Source organism: Periplaneta americana, chromosome 5, assembly GCF_040183065.1.
Source record: "Periplaneta americana isolate PAMFEO1 chromosome 5, P.americana_PAMFEO1_priV1, whole genome shotgun sequence".
In the NCBI taxonomy this organism is placed as follows: domain Eukaryota; kingdom Metazoa; phylum Arthropoda; class Insecta; order Blattodea; family Blattidae; genus Periplaneta; species Periplaneta americana.
Genome location: NC_091121.1, coordinates 5,205,424 through 5,224,163, shown reverse-complemented (window position 1 = coordinate 5,224,163; position 18,740 = coordinate 5,205,424). Strand labels below are relative to the sequence as shown.

General features: G+C 31.6%; 1 protein-coding gene across 1 annotated transcript in view; it reads right to left on the bottom strand.

Annotated features, from left to right (window-relative positions):
* Positions 1-18,136, bottom strand: part of LOC138699430 (myrosinase 1-like) — a 36,520-nt gene extending 18,384 nt beyond the window's left edge. The window contains exons 1-5 of the mRNA XM_069825291.1: positions 17,967-18,136; positions 11,751-11,884; positions 7,940-8,074; positions 5,208-5,330; positions 1,099-1,288 (exon numbers count right to left, since the gene is read on the bottom strand). Coding sequence (XP_069681392.1) covers positions 1,099-1,288; positions 5,208-5,330; positions 7,940-8,074; positions 11,751-11,884; positions 17,967-18,126 — 742 coding nt within the window. The 5' untranslated portion in view covers positions 18,127-18,136. The remainder of the gene's footprint in view (positions 1-1,098; positions 1,289-5,207; positions 5,331-7,939; positions 8,075-11,750; positions 11,885-17,966) is intronic.
* Between the last annotated feature and the right edge of the window lie 604 nt (positions 18,137-18,740).

Sequence of the window (18,740 nt, the reverse complement as noted above, 5' to 3'; positions counted from 1 at the left end):
GGGTTAAAATTAAGTTATTACCATAATTCAATGGAAACCTATAACAAGTAAAATAAAATATACACATTAAATCTAAATGATGTCAATGTTCATTAAACTATGGTTGCATGTAATAAAAATTAGAAACATTATAAAGGAATTGTCATTGCACCAATGAGTGTCTCTGGACCAAAATGATCGCATTTTAATTATTTGGATGCAATTTAAATTAAGTAAAATATTAAACGATTTATCCTTCTATCAAACACGAATGTTCCCTGGATCAAATGTCCTATTTTAATTATGTAATTACTTTATATTATTTCTAACGGGTGCAGCGGAGAGCACGGGTACGGCTAGTAACATAATAAAGAGTTAAGAAGGAATATTCACTTAAATTCCATAGTAGTATAATATTGTACTGTATTAAGTGGATGAAACACATCATTCATAAAGAAAGTGATATCCCCAAAAAAGAGACTATGTATGACATGATAAGTTGGAATTTATATTGATGGTACCTTTAGCCTGATAAAAGTAATCAATAAACTAATAAAACAATATTATAGTACAAAGCAAAGTTACCTAGGTACTGTATCTGTTTTAAATGTAACTAATATTACATAACAAAATTCTTATCACATTATGCTTTTATGCATCAGAATATTATATTATTTTCTCGAAATATACTAAAACTATAGAGCTGATATTTTTACAACACATAGGCACGTATCTTTTGCTTATGATGTAATAGTAGTTGCTCTGTTAATTCATTTCCTTACAAACAATTTCTATGCGAATATTTTCAAAATTCGTGCTCTCCCCTCCTTATTACTGGTCAAAATCGTCCAAGATCGCAACAGTCTTAAGACGTTCGCGATTTTTATCTGGTGTTGTGAACGAACTGACTTCTTTCTCAATGCCGTATAGTTCTTGTCTTATCACGCGCACCGTTCTCTCTGATATTATGTCCATGGTAGCCACTGTCCTTTCTTGTGATTTAGTGACAGGAATACTGAGATTGAATTTGGGCAGGATATAAATTTGATTATGCTAGTTTTAACGTAATTCATATATGTAGCATTTTACAAAGATGTGGTAAACGTAAAATACCCTTACCATTTTGAGATGCTCGAAATTCCTTTTCATAAAGACGGAAGGCGTGAGCATGCGCTAAAATCATATTCTTAGCTGCCATGTAAGTCCCGACTCCAGGGGCCGACATGTTAGGGTTGTACGTAGGGAATATTCCCGTTTCGTATGCGAAAGAATGGTTCTCGGGCTCATTAATTGTTAACCACCATTTAACCTGGTTCAAAAGAAACTTATGTTACATTTATTATCTTTGAATGTAAAATTAAGTTATATACTTTAGATCACTAATCAAATTTCGGCATTGTATTGTATTGTATTGTAGTTATTAACATTCCATGGTATCATACATGCTTACAGCTAGAATATGGAACAAATAAAAAAAATTAATACTATTATAAAATCTTAATTTATAGTCACAGTCTAGATTAAATATATACAGACTAGATTTACAATATAGTCTACTAGTATAACACAAAGTTTTAGTATAAATTTCATGAAGTGTTATTGAATGTCATGAATTCACCTACAGAATAGAAGGCGTGAGAAATTAGGTACTTCTTTAATTTGGCCCTAAATAATTTTATGTTTTGAGTTTCATTTTTTATATCGACAGGGAAGCTATTAAAAAATTTTACTGCCATATAATGCACTCCTTTCTGATAGTACTATAGAATGCCGATGGAGTATGAAAATCATTTTTGACGTGTATTTATGCTATGAACTGTTGAATTAGTTACAAATTTTTACATACGAGGAAGATTATTATTAATGAAAAGATATACTGACAAGTCATGGGCATTATTTGTAGTTTTTTGAAAATAGGCCTACAAGATTACCTAGATTTCGCACCTACTATTATTCTAATTACTCTTTTTGCAATATAAATATATTGTTACTATCTGTGGAATTTCCCCAGAATATTATTCCAAAACTCATTACCGAGTGGAAATATGCAAAGTATATTGTTTTTAAGGTATTGATATTTACTATCGTTTGCATAGATCTAATAGCAAAACAAGCTGAATTTAGTTTTGGGGTAATTTCTTTAATATGATTTTTCCAATTTAACACATTATCGATTTTTAAGCCAAGAAATTTGGTTGTTGTTGTTTCTAATTGGAATCTGTTGTTAATTATTGCGCTAGACATTTGCGAGGTTGAATTATGACAAGATTGAAATTGAATTATGTTAGAATTTATACCAAATTCTCAGCGACCTATAAAACATTAATCATAGACTAATTCAAGAAAGAGAGCACATTGTAACATTAAAATGTTGGACCACTAAACATTATGTTATAATCTGCATTAACATAATATTTACGGTAGTGGTATTTATGCTAATAATATAGGTTTCCTAGAATCTGTACTCAATTTTTAGATCGGTACGAAAGTTTCGCCTCCTAAATTTGTTCTCAGAAAATTTAATTCCTAGTTTTATAACATTTAAGTGAAGTATTCCAACATCTATCATGAACATCCTGTTATTTTTCAGCGAAGTCGCCATCTGTAAATGAGACGTTGTACCACTATAAAAGTTGATTTTCCGGTTTTTTCTGCATCACATAGTTCACGTGTTGTAATACGGCGGTCTTCCTTCATAAGTTGCGTCGATTCGATCCTTCTTGCATCCTGTCACTGCCGTTGCTGGCCGGCTCCTTCGAGGCTTGCCAACTACTGTAAGTATGTTCATCTCTCCGCTCTTGAAGTGTCTCACCGAGTATCTAACTGCACTGTCACGATACGCATTTCTTAGGCCAGTATGGACCTCATTTTTCTCACAGTGAGGAATTCAATCACAGCTGTTTTTTTTTTTTCATAAAAATACAGGAAACGTCTACTATTTTGAACAGCTGTTGTTTCGCTTTCATGTGACTTATCGCATGTTTCACTAGAGATATTTTGTGGTCACTAAATGAAATTTGCTGTATATGATTATGTCTCGTGACCAGAATATTCTACGAAATGGAAATATAAAAATTGGAGAATTATCTCTCGAAGAGGTGGAAAAATTCAAATATCTTGGGGCGATAGTAACAAATATAAATGACACTCTGGAGGAAATTAAACGCAAAATAAATATAGGAAATGCCTGTTATTATTCGGTTGAGAAGTTTTTGTCATCCAGTCTGCTTTCAAAAAATCTGAAAGTTAGAATTTATGAAACAGTTATATTACCGGTTGTTCTGTATGGTTGTAAAACTTGGACTCTCACTTTGAGAGAGGAACATAGGTTAAGGGTGCTTGAGAATAAGGTTCTTAGGGAAATATCTGGGGCTAAGTGGGAGAATGGAGGAAGTTACACAACGCAGAACTGCACGCATTGTATTCTTCACCTGACATAATTAGGATCATTAAATGCAGACGTTTGAGATGGGCAGGGCATGTAGCACGTATGGACGAATCCAGAAATGCATATAGAGTGTTAGTTGGAAGGCCGGAGGGAAAAGGACCTTTGGGGAGGCCGAAACGTAGATGGGAGGATAATATTAAAATGGATTTGAGGGAGATGGGATATGGTGATAGAGACTGGATTAATCTTGCATAGGATAGGGACTGATGGGGGGGCTTATGTGAGTCGGCAATGAACCTGCGGTTTCCTTAAAAGCCAGTAAGTAAGTAAATGAAATTCGCAGCATCATGAATCGGCAGATTTAAAAGAAAAAATGCGTAGGCATCACTTTCATACAAACCCTCGTATATGTAGAAAAACAAATAATAAAATTGACATGGAAATGTGCAAATATTTCAGATATTGAGGTAGACTATAATATAATTCTGTAATCATATTTGATATTTTTTTCTCATTATGAAAAAATGTAAGCTTATTTCAAGTAATAGCATAGAAAAAGTTTTAGTGATTTATAATTCATCATCATCATCATCATCATAGTCATGCCGGTAAGCATTGGAACTAATGCTGTCTAAGTATATTCTTCTTACTTGAAAAATCATGGAAAATATAAAGAATACTTTGTAATCATATTCAATCCCAAAGCAACTGAAATAAAACCAATAAACTGAAGTCATATCAGCAGGTTATGAGAATAGGAACTTCTAGGCCGTAGAGATAAATGAAAGGTTATATAAATCGCTATGATGAACTCTAAGTAAAATAGTGTCACTAATAAATAAGATATCATTGTTCTTCTGTTTTAAAAGCAGTAGGCTAGGAGGGTAGCTGCGAATATATTGAATAAGCAGTCGTGGACAGCCGATAAGGAGTGGTCCTCCAGCTTGGGGGTTAGGCGAAGGGCTAACAACCCATCACCGTAAAAAACAGCTTGTTACGAATCCCTACAAAAGCCTAGGAATAGGACTGATCCTCTCTGCACGACCACAGCAAAGGAATAAGTTTTTGAGATTTGGTACTTGGAACGTAACTAAATTTTATAGAACAGGAGGGGTAACATTAGTAGCAAAAGAACTAGCTAGATATAGAATAGACTTCGTGGGAGTACAAGAGGTTAGGTTAGATGGGAATGGTTAGTTGGGAGACCGGAGGGAAAAAAGACCTTTGGGGAGGCCGAGACGTATATGAGAGGATAATATTAAAATGGATTTGAGGGAGGTGGGGGTAGAGACTGGATTAATCTTGCACAGGATAGGGACTGATGGCGGGCTTATGTGAGGGCAGCAATGAACCTTCGGGTTCCTTAAAAGCCATTTTAAGTAAGTAAGTAAGTAAGTAAGGCTAATTAAGCAGTTGTTAGACGATCAGAGTTTTTATACATACATATAGTTACATATATAGGTACATTTTTCAGTCGTATTACTTTTTTTCTCTTGTATGGTGGAGGGATCTGAAGGCTTACACTGCAGCCTGAGGCATATTGTGCGTACCACACTTATTCTGTGAATGATACTTGTAGCCGAACGGCCGCATTCTTGTACAAGTACAGCACGCCGCACCGGTATGAATGATGATATGTGAATGAATGATGACGAAAAGAGTCCGAGGTCTAACGCTGGAAGCTACCCAGCAATTGTGCTTCAATTGGTTGAGGGAAAACCCCGAAAAAAAAACTCCAACTAGGTAACTTGTTTCAACCAGGATTTGAACCTATACCCGCTCGTTCCACGGTCATACGTGCTAACCATTACTCCACATTGGTGGACGCCGTATTACTTACTCTGTCACCAAAGTTTTTAAAGACCACACGAGCATATTCGACGAAAGCTTTGACTATGAACTCGTTGGCCCATCCTCCCAGATCCTGAAGATATTGCGGAGTATCCCAATGGAAGAGAGTTATCTGAAAAAGAAGGGAAATTACTTCTTGAGATGTGAAATAATAATAATAATAATAATAATAATAATAATAATAATAATAATAATAATAATAATAATTTATTTTAGCTGGCAGAGTTAAGGCCGTAAGGCCTTCTCTTCCACTCAACCAACAAAAAATATACATACATATGCATGAACTTACAAAGAATTCAACAATTTGATTTAGATGAGAGTCACATGTATGCAAGAGTTATTTACGAATTAAACAACAAAATACTATGAACTATTAATTAAACACTGAAATAAACTATGTAGCAGAATTAAGCTAAAATAGCCTACATAGAATTTTAATATATTTCAAATAATATTAGATAATAGAAAGAGTTTATTATGAGACAATTTTGAAAATACAGCACTATCAGGATGCATGTCTGAAGAAATTAGTAACAATGTAATCAGTGATAGTTTAAATTAATATGATTGGAGTGAAATTCTAATAATGTTATCTTGTAAGCTGTTTTTAAAGGTGTTTATTGTCTTGCAGCCCCTAATACTTTGTGACAAGGAATTCCATTGTCGCGAGGTGGATACTGTAAAAGATGATGAATAACAGGATGTTCTATGAAGAGGTATACTTAACATGCCACAGATAAGTGATCTGGTATTTACGTCGTGGTTAGAGTATAGATAAGAGAAACGAGACGAAAGGTAATTTGGTGTTGAGGTGTGCAGAATTCGAAAGAGTAAAGACAAAGAGTGTAAAGTTCTGCGTTCTTTAAGTCGGAGCCACGAAAGACTTGCGAAGGACGGTGATATGTGATCATATCGTCGGATGTTGCACACGTATCTGACGCACATATTCCGAACTCGCTGTAACTTGACTGACAGTTCAGAACTTAGGTCACTTAACAAAACGTCACAATAATCGAAGTGCGGCATTACTAGGGTTTGTACTAGGGTAAGTTTTAGTTGCTGGGGCAAGAAGTTTCTCAAGCGACTCATACAGTGAATGGAGGAACAAATTTTTTTTTATCGTTTCTTTAACTTGAAAATTCCAACTTAGATTATTATCAAAAAAGAAGCCGGGATTTTTTACGACAGATGAATAAGGGATTAGCGTGTGGTTAGGTTACCGTTGCTATTTGAATTACGTGAAATGATGTATCCAACTCATGTATGAACTTGAATGTGTAACTCTTGAAAACTAGTGCAGTACGACTGATTAGATTCTTTCTTAAACATTCATTCGTGCCATAATCACCAAGATAAAGATACGTTTTCCTCGGTGCGACTATCGCGATGATCGTTCAACGATTATTATTGAACGATAAAACGTTGAACGACAATCGTTGGTTAGCATTTTGCTCGGAGCGTCTACGATTTGTTGATTTTTCACTAGTCACGCGTTTTCATTTGCAATCGCATCGTTCTAGAGGAAGATTTTGTTTAACAGAATGATTTTAATGAGTAGACGTAAAAGAGTACTTAAATGCCTTTTGATTGAGGAGATGGAAGACGACGAAATACTTCTCCATACGTAAGGGATGAAAACAGCCAAAAAAACACCGTCTGCTTGAGCTCATAAATGAAGAGAGAGTGTATAAAATTTTTTAATAACTTAATTAATAGGCCTAACTTGATATTCCAACTTTATTGACAAACTCAGCCCATATATTGTCCTTGGCCCTTTGATCCTTGTAGGACGCATGTGACAGCTGCCACAGTGAGGGATGATTCGCCACTTCCTCGAGATGAATTCCATCACCCGCGTCAGAAAACGAAGGAGCCATGATACACGTCTTTCTCACAATAAATGTTAGCGACTGATGATTATATTCAACCTTTTCCTGAACGTCTATTCAAGACGTACGATCGTCGTTAACGACTCTAGCGGCAATCGCTCGAAGCAAAACAACTCCATAGGAAATAGAAAGAAATAGTGCTCAACGATCATCGTTGAACGATCATCACAATAGCCACACCGAGGAAAACGTAGCTTTATAGTCTTGTTGCATCAGTATATATTTTTTTCATCGTAATATGCAATGTTGCTTCCTTTTGTTAGTTACGACGTAAAACATTTTCTCTGACTACCTTTTCAGTAGGCCTATATTTCCTATAATGTTAAGTAACTATTAAATTATCCTTGTAACCCCTTACAAATTAGAAACACGCATGCGTTGTAGGCTACTACACGTCTCTCTTTCGACTCTTTTACTATTGTCATTAGAATTCAATATTTAGGAATGTTTGAAGTTTATAAACAACTTTCTTTATCTTGGAAATCAATATTTCGCTATGAATTTAATTAGTTTTCGAAGAGTCTCGACATCGTTTCCCATTTGTGGTATGGATTGATTAGTAATATGTGTATAACGAACACATTATGAGCATTTCTTTTTGAATCAGTAATGTTGAATAGCTAATTATGTAGAACAAATTAAGTATAAAATAAATCGGAATAATAAAAAGTTACTGAAAACACAGTAACAAATTTTTATCAGCTCACAGTTTACTTTAATAATTGAAATTATATTAGCATCCCACTCCTTAATGAAATTAACCTGAAATAAGAAATTTGTAGCTAGCCTATCTTAAAAGTTTCTTACTGCTATTTACTGTGGTCGTTACCATTGGCGTAATCCCATTTTCTAGTAAGTTGTTAATGACTTTGTTATAGTGATCGATTCCTTCTTTGTTTATGTTGTTGGGAAGTCCTGTCGGCATGATTCGAGTCCAGGCTATGGAGAATCGATAGTGATTCATCTGCAATATTTGGAAACAAATATTTCGTTACAACCCATGTATCGAAAAATCTAACACTGATGTATACAGTATTATAAAATAAAAGATATTGGTTTATTATTACTATTATTATTATTATTATTATTATTATTATTATTATTATTATTGAATTTCCATGTTTATTGAACCCTATTTTATCCGAAGGTATACTAGGATTGTAATTACATCATGTATATTATAGTCATATACAAATACATAATATTGTCTGACATAAAACACATATTACATTAAATGTATATGCCACAATAAAAATCATAGTTACATTACATACAAATATGTAGATATGAGACAAAATAGACAAAATACATAGAAATAAATACATAATATGTGATACAGACACGTACTACATGAAATACTTTCCCAGGACATAACACACACAGACTTGTTACAGAAAGAAACGTAAGAATGTCATAGAAATAGACTATACATATTACTTTTAAGGTCGTATTTGACATAAAACACATATATATGACATGAAATAGACATTGCACTTATCTGCCATATTAGAATAGTATTAATAAATTAACTAGTGATTGTTGGTAATTCTGAATAACTGTGCTCTGCAGGGGGTAAATTTTGTAATCATTCAATTGAATTTCTTGTTTGTGTTGGGAATAAAATTTGTCGATTAGTTCTCATGCTTTCTTACAAATGCATATTCAACACATAAAACATACACATATTATATAAAGTATACACACAAGGCATAAAAACAGAGAAATATGCTGGATATAGTTGGTTTTTATCCCCTGAACATCTAGATTTTCTTTAATTTTTTAGAAATTCAGATCTTTCTTTTTATTTAATTCTTTGTTTAACCTCCACCCTCTATCGCAATGACTACGAAATATGCAATAACATTTTAATCATTATTTTTAAAACATGTTTGTGATTTTTCTTTCAGCTGATTTGTCAATCGCTTGGATACTGTAAATTTCTGTGTTCTCTTTATGGATATTTTGTGCACTTATTTTTACTATAATTATCTAAAGCTGTGGAATACAATCGATTCCTGTATTCGGCTGGAGCTTAATTTATATTTTGATGATGCTGTTATCATGATATGTGATAGGTGTAAGCGAAGAAAAGTTTTATATCAAACAGAATATATAATATATTTAACTGACGATTTGTTTCACGAACACCAAGTTGATCATTTATATCATGAAATACCAACGGAGATAGGAGCAGATTTGACACTGAATCACCATTTTATTTCACCAAAAAATTCGTTGTCTACTAATAATAGTTAAAATTTAGACATATAATATTCTACACCGCATAAGAATCTCTAATTAAATTTAAGTAACATGCTTATTAAAATATTGTACGCAAAGTAGCAACAGCTGCTCTAATTGTAGACCTAATACTGTACTGCGAAGAGCAATAGGATGGCTATATTGATATTCTGTATGCCAAGCAAAAATTTAAGATTTAAATACAACTCATTTTACGTATAGTTCCTTAAAAATAAATTCAAACTATTTGTAATTAAAATAACGTACGCCTTAAAAACTGCTCGAGAGCAGAAGAAAGTATACATTAAAATTCTATATCCCAAATACCAGCAGCACAAATCAGTTGAAATATTATGCAGAATGGTCGGCTTGACATAAAAATTACTGAACGCCGTAGAGAAGCCTTAATTTTAAGATAAAATATTACATTCGGAGCTACTTTTAACATTAATATTAATGTCTTATTTAAAGATTACCTTCTCCTCACATCGGCACCCTAATAGATAGTACATCCTTTAAAATCGCAATGGCTTTACGCCTTGGTTGTAAACTCTGCCAGCCACACCAATGTATTTGCGGGGGAATTGCTGATATTTACGGTCATCATGCACTCAGCTGTGCGAGGAGCAAGGGTCGCATTCCCAGACATACATCACTCAATGATATCATTAAAAGATCTCTGACTTCTTGTGGCATCCCGTCTCTTTTGGAACCACCAGGTATTAGTCGCGGAGATGGTAAACGACCCGATGGTCTCACCTTAATTCCATGGTCTAGAGGAAAATCTTTAATTTGGGACTCCACTTGCGTTGACACTCTAGCTCCATCTCACTTACCGAATACCTCCAGACGCGTAGCATCTGCTGCTGACTTAGCCGTGAAGAAGAAAGTCAATAGATATGCTCATCTTTTAGACAATTATATCTTTGCCCCCTTTGCTGTGGAGACCTTCGGTCCTTGCAGTCATGACGCTAAAGTTTTGGTATCTCAAATCGGCCAAATTTTGATCTCCAGTACTGGTGATCGCCGTTGCACTACTTATTTGCGTCAACGCTTAAGTATTCAACGCGGAAATGCAATGAGCGTTTTGGGTACTCTTCCAGAGTCCAGCCCTTTGGACGAACTTTTTCTCCTGCAAAATTTTTTATCTCTATGTAAATGTTTATATTTTCTTATTTAAATATCCTATTTAAATGATAGAGTTCAAGCTACTAAAATTGATAATGTTTTAAGTGAATTTATTAAAATTAAATTAGGTGTTCCGCAAGGAACAGTCCTTGGACCGATTTTATTTTTAATATTATATTAATGACCTATTAATGATGAACCTTAAAGAATATGAAGGTGATTTATATTCGTATGCTGATGATACTGTTGTACTTTTTAGTGGAAAAACTTGGACTGACGCTTATTATAATGCAAATTGCGGCTTAAAATTAATAAAAAATGGTTCGATTTAAATTCACTTGAAATTAATAAAGATAAAACAATAGCTGTCCCATTTTCTTTAAATAATAAAGGTAATAAACCAATTTCATCTATAATACAAATTAAAATGCATAATTCTGATTGTTCCGATATAAATTGCAATTGTTCAGTTATTAATGAAGTTAATGAGGTTAAATACTTAGGTATAATTATTGATAATCATTTAAAATGGAATAATCATATTCATTATATTTGTAATAAATTACGTAAAACATTGTGTCACTTTGTTATTCTAAGAAATATTTTGTCAATTAACTGTTTACGTGTAATTTATTTAGCATTATTTCAATCTATATTTATGTATGGTATTATAGGTTGGGGTGGAACTTATAAATCCAACTTTTATCAGTTAATTTTACTACAGAAAAAAGTATTAAAATTTGTTTAAAAAAGCAGAAAGGTTACTCAACTGAATTGTTGTTTAAACATTTCAAAGATTTCAACATTAAACAAATGTCTTATTTTATTTTATTAAAATATTTTCATAGATTTTTTAATAACTTTGAAAGGCATATACATAAATATAGAACTAAAAATATGAATTCTCTGCCTTTGTGTGAACCAAAATATAAAACAATGCAGCTTTTTATCATAGCATGAGTCAAGGTCCCAGATTATTAAACAAATTTTATTCCAATAATATTTCAACCACGAATCCTCTCCAAATTAATAAAAAAAATAAAAAAAAATGTTTTGGATTTATAGTTTGGCTTTAAACATATTAAACACAATTTAATCTGTATTCACTCTCGATTTTAATTTTATTTTTGTTTGTATTGGAATCCCCTCCTGAGCACGAGTCTTACTCATTTAGCAGTGGGCTAGTTTATCTTTCATTGTATTTATTATTTTGTATTCATTTCAAACGGGCTAGCAATAATAAATAAATAAAATAAATAAATGTACATTACACCCATGTCTTTCAAAGCTTTGGTGTCTTCCTTGTAGAGATAATATGACAAGGCCGCCTCATCGCCGGTGGAGTTATCAATTATGTAGCCTGGAAAGTTGTGGCTCACAGTATCCCACACGCTGGGACCTTTACCTGTAAAAGTAGGAGTAATTTCAGTTAATTTCGTTTCATTAACAAATGATAATAGGTATGATTATAATAAATTCCTTCATGATCCTCAGTAGACTAGTTCTGAAGCTGTGGTTCTCAAAGTGGGGGCCGCATAAAGAGCTGAGGGATGGGAGGGTCACAAGATGATGATGAGAACATAAACACGTTATTAAGGTACATTTATTTTGCATTTAGTAACTTAAATGATAACGTTGAGCATAAAAATTAAAAAATATATATATATTTTTGCATTTATAAAGTAAACAATTATTCGTGTGATAAGAGTGAATTTTTTCAGAACGTTGCCTCCCAAATCTGGACTGTGTATTCGATACACACAGTGACATCATTTTCAAATTTGAGATTTCTCTCTCTCTCTCTCTCTCTCTCTCTCTCTCTCTCTCTCTTGTTTTCAAAGAAATCGTAGAAGAGCAACTTAATTTTCACAAATACAGGCTTGAAAATGTTATCAAAAATTTCAGAGCTCCTTTCGCAAATTCGAGATATTCTTTTGAAGGAAAACTGGTCACCTCTGCGAAAAAAAGGGTCCAGTTTCAACATTCTATCTGTAGGTACATATTTAAGTGAGTTTTTACTTCACAGGTTTTGTTTAATTTCAGCCAGTTGATCGCAATGGATTCAGTATCCATTTCTAACTATGGTAGTTGTTTTGAGTTTCTTTCGGAAAATACTTAAAAAGCTGTAGTTTAAATTCGTACTTCGGGTAGTTGTCCACTGGTTTTAATTAAGATTATAGGTGCTTACGATTTTACAGGGATTTGTATTTTTGGAATGGAGTCAAAAATCGGTACAGTAGTAGGGGGGGTTGCAAATAGAAGTCTTGCCCAAATGTCCCGCCTCCAAAAAGGAAAGAACTTTGGATTTTATAGATATTTCTGGTATAACGTCTTTGAATTTTATTATTATTATTACTATTATTATTATTATTATTATTATTATTATTATTATTATTATTATTATTATTAGGTTATTACTATTTTCATAAGATATAATTGTATTATTTATTTATTACCAATTAAATTTTATTATAATTTTGTCGCCATTATATAATTCGAACCTTCGTAATTCAACTCTCCATCATAAACTAGTTTTCAGATATGGTTACAGAAATAAGATAGATCCATATAAAATTTGGGAGCGACTGAAGTGCACATGGATGTGATAGATTATCGGCATATACAGAGTGAACCGTAAGTAGTTATTAATTTCAGGGGGTTATTCTTTGAGACATTTCAAACAAAAAAGTTTAATACAACTTCCCATGTTTTTTTCTTCCTTTTCGAGTTAAAATAAAAATTATGAATTTTATGTCAATGACTCACGTTTCAACTGATTTGCAGATACAGAATGTGAAGAAAATCTATTCAATATTGTAGAAGAAACCTGGGCGTGCCCAAACTACTTTTCCTCTGTTAGGTTTACTACAAACTCATATTACCAAATAAATGTTTTACATAACCACAATACTTGCCCTTTATTTCACTTATTTAATTAATTAATTTATTTATTTTATTTATTTAACTAGCTAGCTAGTGAGTACAAATGAAAATTATAAAACAAAAATGTTTCTAGCCACTGCTGTAAGAGCCAGGCTCGTGTACGGTGTGGTCTTAGTCAATAATGTAACATAAAATTTACAAGGGAAGTTAACTAAATTCAGTAAGTAACTTAATTCAAACCAATAATTACAACACAAGAGCAAGAAGAAAGAAGAAAGAGAAAAAGAGAGAAAAATACACATTTAATATAAATTTACAATCCGACAGAAGCCAGTGACATTCAATAAAAACATGAATATAGTCGACAGAAATGAAAGGTAAAAAATACACACATTTGTTAATATTATATATCATGAATAATTTTATCAATTTTAAAAGCTTCGATTTTAAAATATTTCAAATTTGGAAAATGGTTTGTAATTTTATTATAAAGTCTTGGGCCGAAACTAGCACCATGTTTAAGAGCTGCACTTGTATGACATTTAGGCTCAATTAATGGGAAAGTAGACTTTTGTCTTCGAGTACGATATTCATGTCGATTAGATTTATGTTTTATTTGTTTTCTGTGGTAGAAAGTTAGTAAACTATATTTATAAATTTCTTCAATAGGCAATACATGAAAATCTGTAGAAATTAAATTTGTTGGGTAATCCATATTTTTGGTCAGACAAATTTTTATTAATCTTCTGTATAATCAAATTAATGGATTAAATACAGATGATGCTACTCCACCCCAATTTATTATACCATATTGTATTAATGATTGTAGTAAAGCTAAAAATATTATTCTCAATGCCTCCTTAGTGATAAAATTTCGAAGTATTATGAATTTATAAATTGTCTTTCTTATACTTGTACACATAAAATCAATTTGTTTATCCCAACGTGAATGCTGATCTATAATAATTCCTAAATATTTGACTTATGTGGAAGGTGTTACATGTGGGAAATTACAATAATTTATATTTATAATATTAAATTAAAAATGTACAAGAGAATAGAACAAGAAATAACCACCAAATTGTCTACAATAGAGAGTTAGCGCTGATATTATTATGTATACTAGCTTAGGATGAATGGAATTACAAATATGTAGCAAAACGTTCAACGAGGACAAAAGAAAACCGAAGCACTGCGACGTGATTGAAAGAAACGTTGATCATGTACAGTAAATGTACAGTAACAAAGTAAAAAAGCATGATTCTGAAGGTAAGGATGATGTTCATTAGTGAGTTATTCAAACCATGCTGAACCTAGTATGTAATGGGCAACAATAATTGAATGAAAAAATTGACATCATTAGTAAAATAAAATATTGAACCCAGACTGTTAACTTATCATCTGGAAAAGAAAAGAAGGAAGAAGGCCTAGATAGGAATATGAAACTACGACAAGAAAAGTGAAAGCACCTGATAATAGACAGTTAATGTAAATATATTGATAATCTTGTAAATTATACAAACAGACCCCTGAGAAGATAAATTATAATAGTAAACTTTAGCACATGTTAAATATCTGGAATAATCTAAACAATCCTGTAAAAAGGTAAATAGAAGAATTTAAAGACGACTATTTTCTAAAATGAAGTTCGAGGAATTATTTTATTTCACACGATGCAATTGAGGCTATGATTAAATAGATATGTAATAAGGATTTATAACTTAAGAAATGGAAAATTTCAGTGGACCTGGGTTTAAATTATCTGATGATACCTATGTAATGCTGTTCTGTTTTTGTATGACCAAATAATAATTCTATGAATGGAAATAATACAACAAAAGTCCATCTACTACAGTCTTCGAAATAATTGATGGCGCACATATATTTTGAAAGTTACAGAAAGGAGGATCAGAGGACGAGCGACCAGGATCAGAAGCGAACCACTAGTTGAAGTGATAACATTCGTTCTGTTTCGTTGTATGTCGTTGTAAGTAGCTAGAACAAGTGCCAGAGAAAAGAATTTAGTGTAAAGAAGTAGTGCAATAAAAGCTTTTTCATAAGCAAGAGTCGCGCCATCAGTTATGGTTGACTTTACATTTAAATAATTTACGTTAATCTTAAAATTTTAAAATTTAAGTGAAAACGAAAGTAATAGCCTTCGAAAAGAGAGATTCAGTCAAATCGAAGATCGCAATAGGAACAAAATTTTATAACATCTATCTGACTTTAAAAATTTTGACAATGAAATAATAAATAGACAATTATTAAGTCAAAGATATCGACTAGAAAGTTCCCGGGTTCCAAGCAACAATGTGGGACCATTTAAAGAACATTCGAAAAAAAATCACAGTAAATAAGTGACTAAGTAACTAAATAAATAAACCAGTGAATAAGTAACTAAATAACTAACTAAATAAATAAATAAACCAATTAGTAACTAAATAAATAAGTAAATAACTAAATAAATAAACGAATAAATAAGTAACTAAATAACTAACTAAATAAATAAATAAACCAATTAGTAACTAAATAAATAAGTAAATAACTAAATACATAAACCAGTAAATAAGTAACTAAATAACTAACTAAATAAATAAACCAATTAGCAACTAAATAAATAAGTAAACAACTAAATACATAAACCAGTAAATAAGTAACTAAATAACTAACTAAATAAATAAATAAACCAATTAGTAACTAAATAAATAAGTAAATAACTAAATACATAAACCAGTAAATAAGTAACTAAATAACTAACTAAATAAATAAATAAACCAATTAGTAACTAAATAAATAAGTAAATAACTAAATACATAAACCAGTAAATAAGTAACTAAATAACTAACTAAATAAATAAACCAATTAGCAACTAAATAAATAAGTAAATAACTAAATACATAAACCAGTAAATAAGTAACTAAATAACTAACTAAATAAATAAATAAACCAATTAGTAACTAAATAAATAAGTAAATAACTAAACACACAAACCAGTAAATAAATAACTAAATAACTAACTAAATAAATAAATAAACCAATTAGTAACTAAATAAATAAGTAAATAACTAAATACATAAACCAGTAAATAAGTAACTAAATAACTAACTAAATAAATAAACCAATTAGCAACTAAATAAATAAGTAAACAACTAAATACATAAACCAGTAAATAAGTAACTAAATAACTAACTAAATAAATAAACCAATTAGTAACTAAATAAATAAGTAAATAACTAAATACATAAACCAGTAAATAAGTAACTAAATAACTAACTAAATAAATAAATAAACCAATTAGTAACTAAATAAATAAGTAAATAACTAAATACATAAACCAGTAAATAAGTAACTAAATAACTAACTAAATAAATAAACCAATTAGCAACTAAATAAATAAGTAAATAACTAAATACATAAACCAGTAAATAAGTAACTAAATAACTAACTAAATAAATAAATAAACCAATTAGTAACTAAATAAATAAGTAAATAACTAAACACACAAACCAGTAAATAAATAACTAAATAACTAACTAAATAAATAAATAAACCAATTAGTAACTAAATAAATAAGTAAATAACTAAATACATAAACCAGTAAATAAGTAACTAAATAACTAACTAAGTAAATAAATAAACCAATTAGTAACTAAATAAATAAGTAAATAACTAAATACATAAACCAGTAAATAAGTAACTAAATAACTAACTAAATAAATAAATAAACCAATAGGTAACTAAATAAATAAGTAAATAACTAAATAAATAAACCAGTAAATAAGTAACTAGATAACTAACTAAATAAATAAATGACTGATTGAGTAAGTAAGTAAATAAATATTATCTTAAAATTTTCAGCAATACCGTCAATATTTGCGCCTTTTCCAAGACATCGAATAGTATTTATTTTGTGAGAAATACTCAGACGTGAACGTGTTTGTGACATGATGCCTTACCGGTATGCAGGGGCTTGAATTCTCGTCACAGCAGACCACGTTGTACTGTTTTCTGCTTTCTTCAGACTCAAACGCATTCTACTAAATCGATGGAGCAGTGTACTGTACAACAAAATAACAGATTTGTTGACTATGAATAAGTTTGTCCTCGTCTGTTCAATCTTTCCTTCATCGACCTTGACTGTAAGAGTCGGAAATATACCCTACTACTTGAGACACGCCCTAGAATATTAATTGATCTGCAACTTTCCGATTATAAACTGAACACAAAAATATTATTTGATAATCAGAAAGCTTACCTCTGATTGAGCTTCTGGGTTCTGGCTGATATGTACATCTATTATCAGGCAGTATATCCCACTTGACGATATGTGTCAGAAGAAGAATAATTGTTTGTATACATCTGAAGTCTGACTAGTGTAATATGCAGCTAGTCAGCGATGTATGCAATGGAGGGGGAAAGGAACTGGCTACCCTAGCCCATCATTTCCTCGTTTATTTGCCTCATGTGTGATGTTTTATTAGTGTCATTTATGAGGATTATACATGTCTGTGGACAGTTAACTAAGCAACAATCAGAAAGCAGGTATATTATTTATTATATAATAAACCTTAGTTCAATAGGTAATCATAATTCTATGTACTCACCGTCAACATTCCAGGCACCTTCAATTTGATATGCAGATGTAGCCGCCCCAAACATAAAACCTTCAGGGAAAGTATAGTTAAGATTTTCCTCGCTCTGGTCCCCCAGAACACGCCCGTTCAGGGACAGAACCAGGATGGCGATCAAAGCACACATTGCCATGGTTACGACTTCGGGCCCTGCCTGGAATGCAGCCTAGCTAAAGGCGTGCTTATATATATGCATATATGATACGAAGTCTTTGTATCTTGTAAACCAGTATTGTCTTTTATGACACATTTTACAATCAGCAGACTCTCACTAACTTATTAACATAATTGTTAAAGTTTGCTCTATCATATTAACATGGACTCACTTCCATGTACTATGACGTTGAAATAAAACTGGTCTGCATTTTAAAATCACTAAATATACGAGGGTAATTTCATAATTCATTGCAACTACATTCAGTAGAACGTCTATTATCCCTGGTAATGAAGAGGATGGACTGAACGGTTGATCGAAAAAATCGGATAATCCGTACCATGTTATTTCCTGCATGGTCTTGTATTTAAGGGGTTTTTAAGGAGCAAAGAAGCCTTTTGTAATGACTGTCTCAGGAAAGATAGAAATAGTCTAAAGGAGGTCTCATGTTGTAGATTTACATAATTTTTTACACTTTATCCTTGTTTTTTTTATTAAATAGCGCAGTTGTAACTCCAATCTCAAATTCTGATGCGAGATGAGCCACAGTTTCTCATTCTCAAACCATTCAAATTAGTTCCATTTTTTTTTCG